Below are 15075 nucleotides of genomic sequence, written 5' to 3' on the forward strand. Positions count from 1 at the left end.
ACTGCTTTATAAAGTACCGTGAAGCAGGGCTAGACTGGAATTGACTTTGAAAGGTGATCAGAGTCATGTTGTTTGAAAGGAGGTTTCTAACATGATTACATTACTGTGTTACTAAGGTTTGTGTTTACAAGTTGGATTTTTGGAAAGTGCACTTATTTGTTTACATATGGTTTGAAATTATTGACACAATTTCTTTGGTTACATGCAGTGACTTACTGCAGATGTTACTCCAGGATTTAAATGTATAATGTTCAAGTATTTCAATGTGTGGCCTATAAAGGGTTAAAATAACAGATACAGATGCATAGATTAAGATCTGTAACGTCTCAACCAGAGTTGACTGAGTGGTTCTATAGTTGCAACAACAGAGAGCTGTCACCTCTGTCAACAGATATCACCTACACCAGCATGTGAATCTCTAATAAAACAATATACTGAGCAGATATTAGGTTTTAGGTTTAGCATTCTTTTGAAAAATGTCTTCATATCGTGAAAAAATAAGGCAAACCTTTTAATCCTGAATCAGCATCTTACAGATTGAAAGCAGATAGATTTTGGGGGGGGGGGGTCAAAGTCAGTGGGTTGTTAATGTTTTTTTGTTTAATCTTCTATTATTTAATGTTTTTTGCTGCTACATACACAATACACATTTTACTACCACATACATTGAGAAAGAAGAAAGGCTTTGTACTAAATTCAAGGGTCACAATAATTTTTTCTCTTATAGCACAATAGTACTTATAATAAATAGTATAATAATAATAAAAAGCACATAATTCTGTAAATTGTTGATATAGCTGGTGGATTTAAGTGGTCTTAATGATACTAGTGCTACTGTACTTTCATCTTTCCTGTATTACTACTTGAGCATGTGTTTTCTTTTGAACTGTCTGTAGCCTGGATTCATGCCCAGTGAGATACCATTGCCCAGTCCTGATGCCCTCTCCCCATCTGGTCTGAAGTCCAACTCCCAGTTTTTTTCCTCCTATGAGGGGAGCAACCCTCGCAAGAGACCCTCACAGGACCCTATTGGTAAGACTGAAGATAAATCGGCTGCCACATTTTATTTGAGAAAACTTTTTTATTATTTTTGTTCTGATGTATATTTGTTAATATCTTTACTTCTTCTGCTGAGTTTTTGAAAAATCTCACTTCTTACTAAAGAGTTTTCGAAGAGGAAAATCACATAAGAACAATAATATCTTTTGATGAGGCATAGGAAAGACGAATGAATGAACAAGATAGAGTGCTGTAGTAATAAATTGGTCATTAGTTGTTGTAATGTCACATCTGCACTAAGTTAAGATCTTTGTCTGGGCATGCACACTTATGTGATTTCATTCTGTTTTCCTTCCCTCAGAACCACAGCCAAAAAAGATCAGGAAGGTGCCCCCTGGCCTGCCATCATCTGTAAGTACTAACATCAGAAATGCTGTAGCCATATACTGTATCTCACTCCTGGCAGCATGGGAGCCCATGGGTTCATGTTTTATGCCTGTTGTCACATTCTTTTTAGCATCTTATGACTCTGTTTGGCTTTTAGAGTGGTAGGATAGCTATAATACAAGACATCCAGCTCCTACAGCTGTGTATATGCACCAGGAGTATATAAAAGGAAAAAAGAGAAAAAAAGCCACTCAATTACCCAGTCACTCATTTGAAGCATGTATTTATAGTGTGTTGCATTTGTAGGCCCTTTACTTTATGGCCACATTGCTTCCCCTCTGCCAAGTATACTTGCCAGATCACTGGAGTGATTTCATACTAGGGTTTGGTGGTTCTTACTCCACCTCATTTTTTCCCTCCCACACTCTCTCTGGGTACCCTATTTCCTCCTCTTCTCTGTTTCTTCCTTTCTGACCCCCCCACACACCCCTTGACTACCTCCCTCTTCTCCCCCCTCCACCACCACAAACAACAGCCCTCCCCTTTCTCTTTTTCCCTCCCCCATGTCTCTATCCCAGCTGCCAGTGGAATTGGCTGCCATCCAGGATTCGGCAGATGGTTCAGTAATTAGGAGTGCATCTCTCTGTTCCCTCTTCTCTCCCCCCTTTTCCTCTTCTTTTCTCTGTTTAATCAAATTACAGAAGAAAACTTCGGTCCATTTATATTTGAGATTTTTAGGCAAGTTTTGATACTTGATTTTTAGCTAGAATAGTCAATTGAGAAGGAAATGATTGCTCAGAACATTGCTGCTTTTATACTCATAACATCCACCAAATCCAAATACTGTTTCCATTATATAGTTATACATCAGTGAATTATGTATCTGAAAACATTCTAAGTATGCTTTTATTTAACAGTTGATAGAGCCCAGTAAATTCACTGCCACTGTACATTCAACGTGTAGTGCTCAGTGCAAATTGCAATTTTGCAAATGTTGAAAAAAATCTGTTGAAGTCGTAAAACCAAGAACTAAAAATAGATTCCAGCCTAGACAGGAACACATACTTTAAGAGTGGGCTTTCAATGCATATATCTTTTCTTAACCTTGAAATCTTTACTCAGCCCCAGATACAGACCATTTATCACTCCCAACTTAGTTAAGCACAAGGAAGATCCCAGAGAACTTTTTGATGATGAATTACACAATATAGTTGCTTTAAAGTAATGTGTTTTTGATAAGATTGCAAGCACTAAACTGAACACTTTCACTCCTTTTTTGGTTGTGTCTACTGTAGGTTTATGCATCAGCATCAGGAGAAGACTTTAACAGGGACAATGCTGGCTATTTGGCCTCCAAGACAGGAAACATCTACTCACCACCATTCTACATGCAAGGTCAGTTTGAATAAGATTTGTTTTTGTATTGGATTAAAAATTAATTGTGATCAATTCCAATACATGTATCTAATACCTACATAGATAATAATTATATTTTCCTTACAGCCAGTATGGTTGTGAAATTAGTTTCTGGTGGTGTTCTTGGGAGTCCAGATGTGCACTAGTCATATCCCAGTAAACACCCTGTGCTGCCTGGGTGCTGAATGGTGCATCACGGTTGAAATAAGTCATCAGAGTGATGTGACATGCCTCATATGTGGCCTTCATTGTCTTTTCATGTCCTGTGGCTGGTTATCGATGGTCCTTCTTGCTCTGCCTTCCTCTATGGGATGCCCCATGACAGAAGGCCTCCGCCCACCCTCTGATCCATGGGGCTCTGCAGGGTCGATGGTTCAGCCTGGTTATTCTCCCATGCTGGGCAACTCCCCCCATCTGAGCCACCATGGTCCCTTCACTGCCATCAACCCCCAGGATAGACTGGTGAGCTCTGCCCTGAATTGTTTGACTATTAAGTCATAATGAGGTCTTTGACATCTTTTGACTAATGCATCATTGATGCTTTCTGTCTGGTTGCGCATTTAAATTATTGGGTGTCTATTTATCTAAGAAACGGGATCCACTACCCCTCTCTCCACAAAACTACCCCCTGCATGGCAGTGAAGTGAATGGGGCTCATAGTGCAGGCTTCCACTCTAGCTCAAGCAGTTTTGGAGTCCCTAGCCACACACCACCTATTGCTGGCACTGACACCATTATAGGTAATCCTTTAACAATTGCTTTATTCTTTTTAAAAGTAACTTTAGTGTTGCCAAATGGTTACTGAGTATAGCCTATGATTAAATAATTTATCTGCCCCCCCATGAAGCCAATCGAGGAGCTGTACCCGGAAGTTCAGGTGATGAGATTGGAAAGGCCCTTGCATCTGTAAGTAGTAATTAATTGCATATTATTTCACTCAAAACTACACTAAATGTATCATATTCTGTAGTATAATGTAAAAGAGTACAGTGCATTTATGAAATTGTAAACAAAAACCTTTGTTCAGATCTATCCTTCAGACCCAAACAGTAATGCCTTCCCTCCATCCCCATCTACTCCCTCTCCTCAGGCTGTATCAGGTGAGTGAGTAGCTGCAGTCAGCTTTCTGGTTCATCCCTGATTTGTAAAATTTGAATGTACAACTGAAATTGATTACTTGGCACCTGAAACATAGGACAAACATAAGTTTGGGATACAAAGCTATCTTGACCTTTTGAGGTTTTGTTTAGCAACAAGTTAGTTTTAAGCAGTATCTCAGAGATGAAAGGTTACTTGAAGTGCTATTTATATTTTTTATTGAAATTTCTTTCACTTTTAAGGCTTTCTGCAAATTTGAAAATATCACAAATGTCTTTTTCCTTTACACTTTTTAACTGTAACTACTAGTATGAGTGCCCACATCCGCAGTTTAAACTTCATTCTCTCTTTCAAACATTCACACCACCCAAAATTAACATATGAGAGAGGAAGGGAAAATACGGTAAAAATAAAGAGAGGTGGGGTCACTTCCCCATTTGTCTTCTCTCACACTTTATACATCAAAAATCTACAAAACATTGGAGGGAAAAATTATAATGAGAGAAAAAGTTAAAATCGTGGACCAAGTAAATTTAAAAGAAGAAAATACTCTGACAATATGGATTTGGTATGTATTGATATTTTGGCGACAGTATGTATGTCAAATTACAAATTTAAATCTACTACCTGTGCTATTTGTTTTACGCTGTTGCCCATAAAAGTTGGAATAAAATATTTTTTACCTCTTCTCGTGAAATTATTGTGAAAATGTGATTTATTCTTGATAAATGTTATTCTTCTCAAAACTTTATTGAAAAATCTCTTCCAAACTTACATTAAGCGACTTAAGCTGGCTCTTGCCCTACTTTGACACAGCTTTGGTTTACTCTTTACACAGATAGCTGTTGTTATCACATTACTAAATAAAAATGTTTAAAATTTAGTTAGTTAGTGCATTAAAGAGTTCATTTACATTGTACACTGTCTACAGCATTTTTACCACCATAAGTAAGCAAATTCAACTATGCAACAGGGTGTAGGGACACTAAAAGACTCATGCTTAAGGCCCAGTTGCACTTGTATGTAAATGTGTGAACATGGTGCAAATGAAAATGGAATATCAATTTGGCAAAATCGATATCAAATAAAATATCTACCGCTATAAGTGGCATAATCTGTAGGTATTAATATTTTAGTTTCAGTTTTTATTAATATCAGTTTAATTGATACAGTATATAAGTGCAGATTTTTACTGCTCTCTTTACTGCACTTTTTACTCTGTTTTTTTTTCTCCAGGCTCTGCATCCCAGTGGACTCGGTCCTCTGGCCAGAACACACCTTCACCAAATTTTGAGGGTGGAATTCAGTCCATGGTGAGTCAATGCCTCTTCTCATTTCTTTGTCTTTCACAAAGATTATTACAGGATACTACAACCATTAATTCATAAACTTCTGGTTTCTCTCTCCTTTTTTTCCCATTGTTACAGAGTAAACTGGTGGATCATCTGGATGAAGCCATTAATGTTCTTCAGCGTCACGCCAGTGGGCAAGGAGGGACAGGAGTAACTGAAATGCACAATCTGCTTTCATCTCGCTTAGCGTTACCTCCAGGCTTCAACAGTGCAGCACTTGGACTGGCCAGTCGTATGCCTGGACTGGTAAGATTAATGAATAGTAGGAGATGAAGTAAATTCACAAAATAAAAAACTTGATTTGGTTAAATCCAAAGTAGGCACAAAGTCAAAGTGGTATCGCTATTTTGGTAATATTACAAATGTAACCAAAGTAATCAAAGTGTTTCTTTCTTTCATTGTTTTCTTTAAGGTGTCCAATCACAGTGAGGACTCTGTTGGGCTGCCCTCTAGTGGAGGACTTTTGGCTGGTCCCCACGGCCCCACATCTGTGCAGGCAGGCTCACAACCTGAACGTTTTACTAGTGAGGGTTTTTTTTTTTCCCTACTCTTCAGACCAAATGAGGGAAAATATTTTCACATTATTGTGGGACAACACCTAACTAACCACCACCTAACCACTCTAACTCTATGTGCAGGCCTGCACGTTAGCCTCAGTCGTTCCAGTGGCGCTGATATCAAACGGGAAAAAAAGGAAGATGACGAGAACTGTTCCATTACTGACAAGTCGGAGGATGAGAAAAAAGACATGAAAGCCCATATTCAAGCAAGGTGCCTAAAATATTTTTTCCACATAACATTATCACTCCTCTATCAGAGCATGAGATTTATGGCATATTACACTACAGTGGTTAAAATACAATGTCAAGAAATTATCTTTTAACATTTCTAGAAATGCTCCTTGACACTCATTTATTATTTATTTATTTCACTGATAGAGCTTTAAACAGTGGTATATTAAGGCCACTAATTTCAAAGGAACTTCAGTTGAAATGGTCAGATTGTTAAAATAAACTATATTTATAGTAGTGTTAATGTATTATTAAATGTTGAAATGTTTTGATGAAGTGTTGGCATTAATAGGAAACAACAAAAAGTAATTTTTAGCGAATTGTATGCAAACTGTTGTTTCCTTTCCTCCTCATTTGCCATTGGCTCATCACTAGTCTAGAAGATGAGGATGAAAATGAAGATCTGCCAGTGGAGATTAAGGCTGAGCGGGAGAAAGTGCGGAGGTTGGCAAACAACACCCGCGAACGGCTACGTGTGCGGGACATCAACGAGGCTTTTAAAGAGCTGGGCCGCATGTGTCAGCTCCATCTGAGCTATGAGAAACCGCAGACCAAATTGATCATACTGCAACAGGCTGTTAACATTATACTCAACCTGGAGCAGCAAGTTCGAGGTCAGTGGGTGTCCAGGGAGGAAGGAAGAGGAGGGCAAGGGCCTCTTCACAAAAGAAAACTCCCACATGGCTTCACTTCCCAGTCCCTGAGATGTCCTGTTAGATGTTTTTTAAATTGTGTATTGTGATTTTTCTCTAATTATCATGGTGGACAGTACATGCTTTGTACTAGTGAATATAAGCATATAGTGTCACTGACCTACAAATGATCTAAAAGAGAGGACATGGGGAAAGAAGTGAAGCTGAGTGAATGTTTTAAATATGTGCCCATTCTCCAGTTCATCTTCTAAGATTTTTGTCTCTGGTAACACATACAAGACTGCTGTTTGTTTTGATGCACTATGTGTTGCCCCGTCTCATGATTGCCTGTCTGTTTCTATTGTGAAAATGCTTACATGTCCCTCTGCCTTACCTTTCACCTGGATTAACATCTTAGTGTATTTATTTGCTTTTTCCACTGCTCCCTTATCATGCTAATTTCAAGTTATTTCAGTATTATGGTGTTCTTTTTTAACATCTTAATCATACTTTACCATATGGCATAAATGCAGGGCTGTCATCATGTGTATATAAGTATTTAGCTTTGTTGCAGTGTCTCTTTGCTGCTTGTTGTGGCCTTTTAAGCATTAACCCTTTAATTTTGCCACCCTTTAGACAGACCTTTTGTCCATTCACTCACCCATCCTTATTCATGTTCCTTTTACAGATGGCAACAGTGATCTCTTCTTCCTCACATTCAGATAAATACATCTACTGTTGATGTATTTAACATGATGTCGCCAGTTGCTCCTCTTTGCTTTTTCTCTGTGGTTCTTTCTGTGCTGCACTTGGCAGAGGGTGTTGCTTCCTCTCTATCTCCCTTTCTTTCTCCCTCCTCATAACTTGTCTCATTCTACTGGAAAGTCACAACATCCCCTCAACTTCCATCCTGGACCCCAATGACCAAAAAAGTAATTTATGTTGTTTGGTTGGACAGATTTTTTAGATGTGGTCTAAATGTTGCATTGTTGTATTTATCTCACAGATCTTTGTCCTTGGTTTGGTTTGGCACTAAAAGTGTGTCTTGTTGTGAGTACATCCATTCAGTTTGCACACATTTTATTCTTTGTGTGTAAATTAATTATTATCTTAATTACTTGCATATTGTAAGTCAAAGACAAATCAAGTTTGAAATTTCACCCACTCCACATTTTCTTCTGCAACACAGCCCCACTCCACTGGGATCTTTTTCAACAATTTCACTGGTGTTGTCTCAGGCTAAAAGCTTAGGGTTAAGAACATAATTGGACATACAGAAAAGATGTAATAACATCTAACATATAAACAGTGTGTCACGGTAATAAAACAAGTACTTTATTAGACATTTAGTGTTGTCGATACATGTAGTGTTGTGGTATTTTTTTAACCAGTATAATTGAAGTTGCAGTAGGAATATCCAGACTAGTTCAGTGAGGGTTGTGATTTGGGTTTGTTACTCAGCCCCCCCAACATCCATTCTCCTCCTGGCTACAGTGTTGTCTCTGTGACTGATGAGAACGTGACTGCAGAAGAGAAGGAGCAGAGGGAGCATGAGCGCCGCCTAGCAAACAATGCTAGAGAGAGGGTGCGTGTTCGTGACATTAACGAAGCCTTCAGAGAGCTGGGCAGGATATGTCAGGTCCACTTGCAGAGTGACAAGGCCCAGACCAAGCTTGTCATCCTGCAGCAGGCTGTGCAGGTCATCCTGGGCTTGGAAAAGCAGGTGCGAGGTAGGTCAGCCAATACAGGAATGTCTGATCCACATGGACAACCAACTACCAGCCATGAAAGAAAACATCAGTTCACTTCTGGGAAAGTCTCGTCTTAAATTATCTCACCCACTGTGCAACGTCAGCTTTGGCTTTATCTTTGCAATCTGCCAGTATCACAAAAGAGGAGAAAGGGAGATTATTAGAGGAAGTATATCCCTGCTGTTTTGCCAAGCTTCTGCAATTCTACTTTTCATTTTCCTGTCCTGCTTTTCTCCTGTTGTTTTTTTTGTCTTTTTTTTATTATTGTTATATATCGAAAATGTGCATACATTTTGTGATAAACGTAGGTTTTTGTTTAGTGGTACATTTAATCAATATCTGTCTCATTCCTCCCCAAAGAACGTAATTTGAACCCGAAAGCTGCGTGCCTGAAGAGAAGAGAGGAGGAGAAAGTGTCAGGTGTGGACCCACAGATACAGCTGGGTGGAGGCCACTCTGGTCTAGGAGGTGGACATATGTAATTCTCAGGTAGGTCTTTAGCATGTCTGCAGTGGGAGTTGGAATGCCTCGGAGATAATATCACAAACAATACTTTGTTTTATAATTTTGAGCGTCTTTGGTGGATTTGTTTTAACATTCTTTTCTCCTTTCTCTTTCAGTTCCTGTTGATTGTACAGCCCTTAAAAGAAGTGGCCTTAATCTATAATTGTCATGCATCTCAGTGTGTGTTTATTAACTTTTGGAAAGCCCACATGCACAAACCTTGTTACTGACAAAGCAGGTGGCCACATTCCTAAATAAGAATACAAGAGTAACAAGCACACATACTGAAAAAGATTTATTGATCTTTACATGGCTATACTTTGAACCAAGGACATTGGTTTGAAGACTTTGGAAGGTGGACATAATGATGAAGGTTGTTATGACTATGTTCTCTAAGACATTTTGAAGAAGTTGCTTTATATGTTAGGGAGCAAAACTTGCTTGGATCAAATAAAAGTTTTGGATGAATTGCTCATGGGAGCAAAGTTAGCATTAGTATTGTTGCAAAATTATTGGCATTCCCATTTGAAAAGGAGGTCTTAGAGTTTTTACAAGCAAATAGTGCATTCATATGTTTTCATTGAACAAAATGTTTGAAAACATGTCTGAAACAGGCCAAATGCATAGTGTTTGTTAAGGTAAAATTAGCAGTTTATGTTCATCTCTAATGTAGGTTTAGAGACATCCGACCACTGACTGGGCAATCAGACTCCTTTTTGGTATGGTGGCAATTCCAGTTGGAATATTTTAAATTTCTTACTTTGAAAAACGGTGCCACAGTCCCTGACTCAAATATCATTTTGAGAATTATTTTTAAACCATGGATCTCTTGAGTCTTATCTCTTGAAGTCCTGTACATCTGTTATTGTCACTGCCATGCAAGTGAAATGGAAAGACTGCCAGAGAGAACTGACACAAACCTGAGCAAAGATTGTTGACAAATGCAGGATCCACAGTGATGTTGAATCAGGCTTTCACACGGACATCTTAACCTTCTCCCTGTAAGGCTCCTGCTAGACTCGCACATACAGATGTCATCCACACATCAGGAAGTCAGTCACTCTCAGCCTCAGCCATGTGGCAAATATGAACCCTCTGAGTTTGGCAGTCAGTGCCACATCAGCCTGCCCACATCAAATCCTACATTAAGACACTGTTGTAACAGAGTGAACCTATATAAAAGCAACTTGTGTTCTGGTAAATAAATTTTTTCTAGAAATAAAGAGTGAATTTTGAAAGGGATCGTGAGTGTTACTGCTACCTTCACCTTTGACTGACTTGTGTTGGTTGTTGCTGTGTATTGAGCATTTGATGTGTTTATTTTTTCCCTTTTGAAAAATTGCAAAGCCTGTTGTAAGGATCTTTCTTTTGTAGCTTTGATCTCCTGTTTTTTTTTTTTTTTTTTTACATTGTAAGATAGTTGTATGAGTTATGTTTTTATTGTTTGGAAGTCTCTCTGTTTTTGTTTACATTGTTTATTGTAAGACAATTCTCAATTTATATTCCAGGAGGATAAGGTGTTTCTTTTTTGCCAGGTTTTTAGAAATGTTAGAAATGACAAAATTATCTGGCTGTAACATCACATGTTGTGATAAAATTTTATTTTATTTTTTAATGAAGCTGTCAGGCCAGTTTTAATTTGATTGTTGTGACACTTTTTCTTTACATGAAACAAGCTTTTCCTTGACTCTCCTTGATGTCCAGCTCTCTTGATTAATTAATTTGAGCAAGGGGAAGTAGACGTGGTCTGCACTATCTGCAACATAATTCTCTGATTCATTCTATTATGAAGCGTAAAATAAATCAAAAAGGGTGGCCTTAGTCATTTCCCTGAGTTTGGGAGTTTCGATAATGGTTACTCACTAGTGCCTAATTACTTCTTTGTTACATGGAGGACGATGATGCATTTGCAGCCTGTAACTTTTTTATAAGACAGATGTATATAACATATATACTTCAGAAAGTATAGTCTCAGAACATCTAAATGAAGAATTAGACTCATTGGTGCAGACTGTTTCAGTGTCTGTAATTCGGTGTGAGTTGACTAATAAACTGGTCTACAACCTTGACTCTGAAAACTACTTAAAAATCAAAATTTTTAATGTACTGATTCTGTTAAATACAGTTCTGTCCTGGCATGTTCATTGATATGCATGTACAGCTGTATATGTCCATATCAGCTTTATCCTTGTAAGATGATACTGATATGTAACAGTATTTGGTTTACCTCTGTCATTTTGTCAAGTTTGCCCCATGGATTACACCTAAGCATTATTATCTTTGTCAGTTATTGTGGCTTTTTTATAGAACACCATGGTCTTGTTCTGATAGGGAAAATCACTACTGAAGACTTTTTCTTTCTTTATGAAACATGTCTACAGTATCTTAAGTAGCAAAACATGTACCTAATATTCTTTGTGAACAAACTCTTTGTGTCCTCCATTACACCACCTGCTACAGATCTCTGTCGTCACTCATGTTGGGGGACAAAATGTATGTAGGCTATGTCCTTAAAGTGCCTCCAGTTTCCTATTTTTTTATATATAAAGTAGATATCAAGAACTGTTATGTATATAGCAGTAATGTAGCAATAAACGTGCCATTTCTAATGACCACCACTTCAGTGTTTTCTCTAACATAAATTAAAAAGCACACATTTTTATTCTCTTCACTGTAATAAAAGGTAGTAAACCAGGATGTTGATGATGTACTAATGCAGCACTAGTTTACCCTACCTTAATTTGTCCGCTAGAGGACAGAACTGAGGTGCACTGTGCACTATTTGCAGTGCACCTCCGGCAACGGACGTCCTTGTGAATCAGGACCTCCTCCGGCTTTTATTGTAGCAAAGGACTTTTATTTCTTGAAGTAACCGGAAGTACTCTGTGCACATGCGTACTACATGCAGTTAGCGTCGGAAATTCTTTAAGCTCGTCCGTTTTTAGGGCACATTTTAGCCAAAATGATCACTAAAGTTATCGGTCAGAAATATGTGTCTATTGCCAAGACCTGGTAAGATTTTTATAATATTGTAGCGGTCGTTACAAACGAAAATAGGCATTTAGCTTGCAAAGCCTTGTCTTTGGCAAACATTAATTGCTAGCTTAGCCTAGCCGAGGTCATTGCTGTGGGTACATGGTGACATTGGCGAGCTGTCAGCTAAACGTAGGGTAAAGACGTGTACAGATAAACCTGTAACAATCTCCAAATTGCTGTTTTCGTAGGAATTTTTAACGCCGAACCTTACGCACTTGTAACAGTTTATACCAGGACTTAAACGTTAACTATTTGACTCACTGGACAATGTGAACACAAGGCTGGAACTGTTGTTATCGTTTTACACAAGTTAAACTGTGCATTAACAAATTTAGTCTACAAAGGTATGATGTAATGAGAATTAAAAAACCCACCCTAAAGTGGAGTTTAACAAGTTAACGTGAAATAGGGGAGCCTGCAGCTTTTCACAGTTGTATGTCTCGATCTTTAACCAGCACATCTTAGCATTTTAGAAAAATATAACAGTAGACTAAAAATAATAAGTTGTTCATTTTGTAGATCTCTGTTTTGTACTAAACACCCTTAACCGTTGTTGTTCACCGATGATTTTCTACCTACAGACACAACGAATTCAATTAATTCACACAGCCAAAACAAGAAGCCATTTTAATTGACTTAATCGTATAACAATTTGTGTTTTCCCCTAAAATACTTGTTTCTCTTCAATAATAAATAAATATCACCAAATTCTGAATGTGTCTTGACAGGATACCAACTATGGCTGTATGGGGAACAGCTGGAGGTGTAGCTCTGGTCCACTTCACAGACTGGCGGTTGATTTTGGATTACGTTCCCTACATCAATGGCAAGTTCAAGAAGGATGAGTAATGTCCATAAGGTTAGTATGAGGGAGGACTGAGAAAAACATGGCATCATTGACAGAATTAAAGTAGAGGTGGTATTACTGTATATGCTAAGTAAAAAGAATCACGCTCACAGTCTTATCACAATTTCATTGGACCAGCAATATTGCAGCATGAATATTTCTGCAACTGCAATACATTTAGTCTTCACATTAGCATTAGAGTGACATTTAAAAATGTTCATTTACACTTGCTGTACGCTTTGGTATTGTCTTAATACAAATTACTTTCTTTCCTTTATGTTCATGCAGAACACAGGTATTTTTAGAATAAGACAGAATAAACAGAAGGATTTTCTCAAACACTTTAACAGTGTTTAAATATTTCTACAAATTGTTCATTTTAAAACCATTCTTTAAAATGTTCATTCATTGTATTGCTGCGATTTGAATAAATCCTGCAGCACTTTTTAGCTCTCAGTATTAACATGTCTGTTGATTTAACTCTGTAAAGCGTAAAGCAATGGCTTGTTGTATCATCAAGTTAGTTTTTCTTTGCGGAAATTGTATGTTGAGTCTATTTTAAATTTAACGGTGCAATGCAATACAACAGTCTGCCATGAATTCTACTTTTACAAATTTATAATCCGTTCTTAAACTGTTAGAAAGGTGATAATTCTACTATGTTTTTATTAGTGAGGTCTTAATTAATGGTGGAGTCGTACTGGATTGTATTAAGAGGTATTTAAAACGCATTTGATTATACAGGTGTACCTATTGAGGCTGCCAATGAATGTATGCGATTAATAAAGGATTTCTTTCCTCCCTAGAATAGTGGCAGCACCCTATTAAAATAACTGTATATGACACTGAAGAAACCCTTTTCTCACAACAGACAGCACCGAGTGAACATGTTGAAAAGCTTAATAATAACCATGACCTTCAACTACATTCAAAATAAGAGCCATATTGATATTATTCTTTGTTTCATTGACCAGTATAGTTTATTTTGGAGCAGTTCCAAGACTACACTTCAGAGCCTTAAAATCATAATTTCATGCTCAGGGAAAAATTCCCTTAATTACTTGCTAGCTCTGATAACTTGACAAAGAGAGTCATAATCTTTTGTATATGTTTTCTCTATGTCACTGCTTTTATTCATATTGGACTGAAGAAATGTTACACACAGCCACAGGATACTGTTACTTAAAATTAATCTAAAATCCATTAATATAATTTTCTTGTATTTAGGATGTTTTTACATGGTTATGTGTAAAACCTGAGCTTAACATACAGAACTGCAGTGAACATGTCTAGGAGCTCATAATGCACAGACAATGTGAAAACCATTATGTAGTCTGACACAAAATACTTGCATGAGTACCAAGTGGGCAAAAATAGCTGCATGTCATAGGCACCCAAGTGGTGATGTTAGGATGCTTCCCATCAGCAGGGACTCGAAAACTGTCAGGACTGAGAAAAAGATAGATTGAAATTCAGAGACAATAAGCCAAGCAGTGTCAGGAGACCAGAATCGAGGACAGTGGTCTATTTTAAGACTACTCTATATTGCAGCATCTAATAAGACAGTAATCCCTGAAAAGCCTTTCACTACTAAAAATATTTAGTGTTTAGATATTTGTTTTACTTTAAATATCTATAAAGTCAGTGTTTGATGTTAAGTGAGTAGTACTTTTAAATTAAACATGCATACAGTTTATGAACAAATTACTCTTCCAAGTGAATGTTCATACTCTGTATGCACACCAACAGTTTCCCCCCCCTAACTCTTTGAATTTCCATCTACCTTTCATCTTCCACAGCTACATTTTTTTTAACTGTACAATTTAACGACCTTTTGTTTTCTTCTATCAGGTCAGTGCTGAATTTTTCCCCAAAAAACTTCAGTAATGAACAACAATTGCTGCAGCTGGTACCCTGCACTGAGGTCCATCTACATGCCAGGCCATTGGAAACGGTCATCATCATCTTGAGTTAAAATGTTTACCACCAACATTCTCTGAAATGCAAATGGGTTTGGCATTACGACATTCCTCCACCAGTTAAAATATAAAGGAATTTAAAGACAGAGATGTTACATGGGCTTTTTTCCTACTTAGTTTGGCTAGATTGACTTCATGTCTTCTGTTATTGTTTTGAACAGAAGTAAAGTATGTGAACATTATTCTATATTGTGGTTACGTGTCATTATTATGTGTTAAATTATTTTTGAGTGTTTCCTTAAACATTGCCCATGCAGTGATGTCCAATAACTTTTAGGTGTTC

General features: G+C 37.5%; 2 protein-coding genes across 6 annotated transcripts in view; both read left to right on the plus strand.

The window, feature by feature from the left end:
• The window catches only part of tcf3a (transcription factor 3a), a 31868-nt gene extending 20326 nt beyond the window's left edge, over nucleotides 1-11542 (plus strand). For 2 of the 5 annotated variants that reach the window (XM_067528714.1, XM_067528713.1), the window contains 13 exons: nucleotides 897-1032; nucleotides 1361-1410; nucleotides 2682-2781; nucleotides 3128-3264; nucleotides 3392-3542; nucleotides 3650-3708; nucleotides 3830-3902; nucleotides 5137-5213; nucleotides 5328-5498; nucleotides 5665-6023; nucleotides 6419-6657; nucleotides 8787-8915; nucleotides 9047-11542. In XM_067528714.1, coding sequence (XP_067384815.1) covers nucleotides 897-1032; nucleotides 1361-1410; nucleotides 2682-2781; nucleotides 3128-3264; nucleotides 3392-3542; nucleotides 3650-3708; nucleotides 3830-3902; nucleotides 5137-5213; nucleotides 5328-5498; nucleotides 5665-6023; nucleotides 6419-6657; nucleotides 8787-8908 — 1674 coding nt within the window. In that variant the 3' untranslated portion in view covers nucleotides 8909-8915; nucleotides 9047-11542. Of the gene's footprint in view, nucleotides 1-896; nucleotides 1033-1360; nucleotides 1411-2681; nucleotides 2782-3127; nucleotides 3265-3391; nucleotides 3543-3649; nucleotides 3709-3829; nucleotides 3903-5136; nucleotides 5214-5327; nucleotides 5499-5664; nucleotides 6024-6418; nucleotides 6658-8169; nucleotides 8406-8786; nucleotides 8916-9046 lie in introns of those variants that run through there. The other 3 variants (XM_067528716.1, XM_067528715.1, XM_067528717.1) reach the window with 3 other exon arrangements.
• Nucleotides 11543-11808: 266 nt separating this feature from the next.
• On the plus strand, nucleotides 11809-14979 carry uqcr11 (ubiquinol-cytochrome c reductase, complex III subunit XI). Its single transcript, XM_067528722.1, has 3 exons — nucleotides 11809-11942; nucleotides 12695-12825; nucleotides 14665-14979. The coding sequence occupies exons 1-2, from the start codon at nucleotides 11893-11895 to the stop codon at nucleotides 12813-12815; spliced, it is 171 nt and encodes a 56-aa protein (XP_067384823.1). The 5' UTR covers nucleotides 11809-11892; the 3' UTR covers nucleotides 12816-12825; nucleotides 14665-14979.
• Nucleotides 14980-15075: the final 96 nt, after the last annotated feature.

The sequence above is a fragment of the Channa argus genome, chromosome 14 (genome assembly GCF_033026475.1).
Source record: "Channa argus isolate prfri chromosome 14, Channa argus male v1.0, whole genome shotgun sequence".
Taxonomy (NCBI): Eukaryota; Metazoa; Chordata; class Actinopteri; order Anabantiformes; family Channidae; genus Channa; species Channa argus.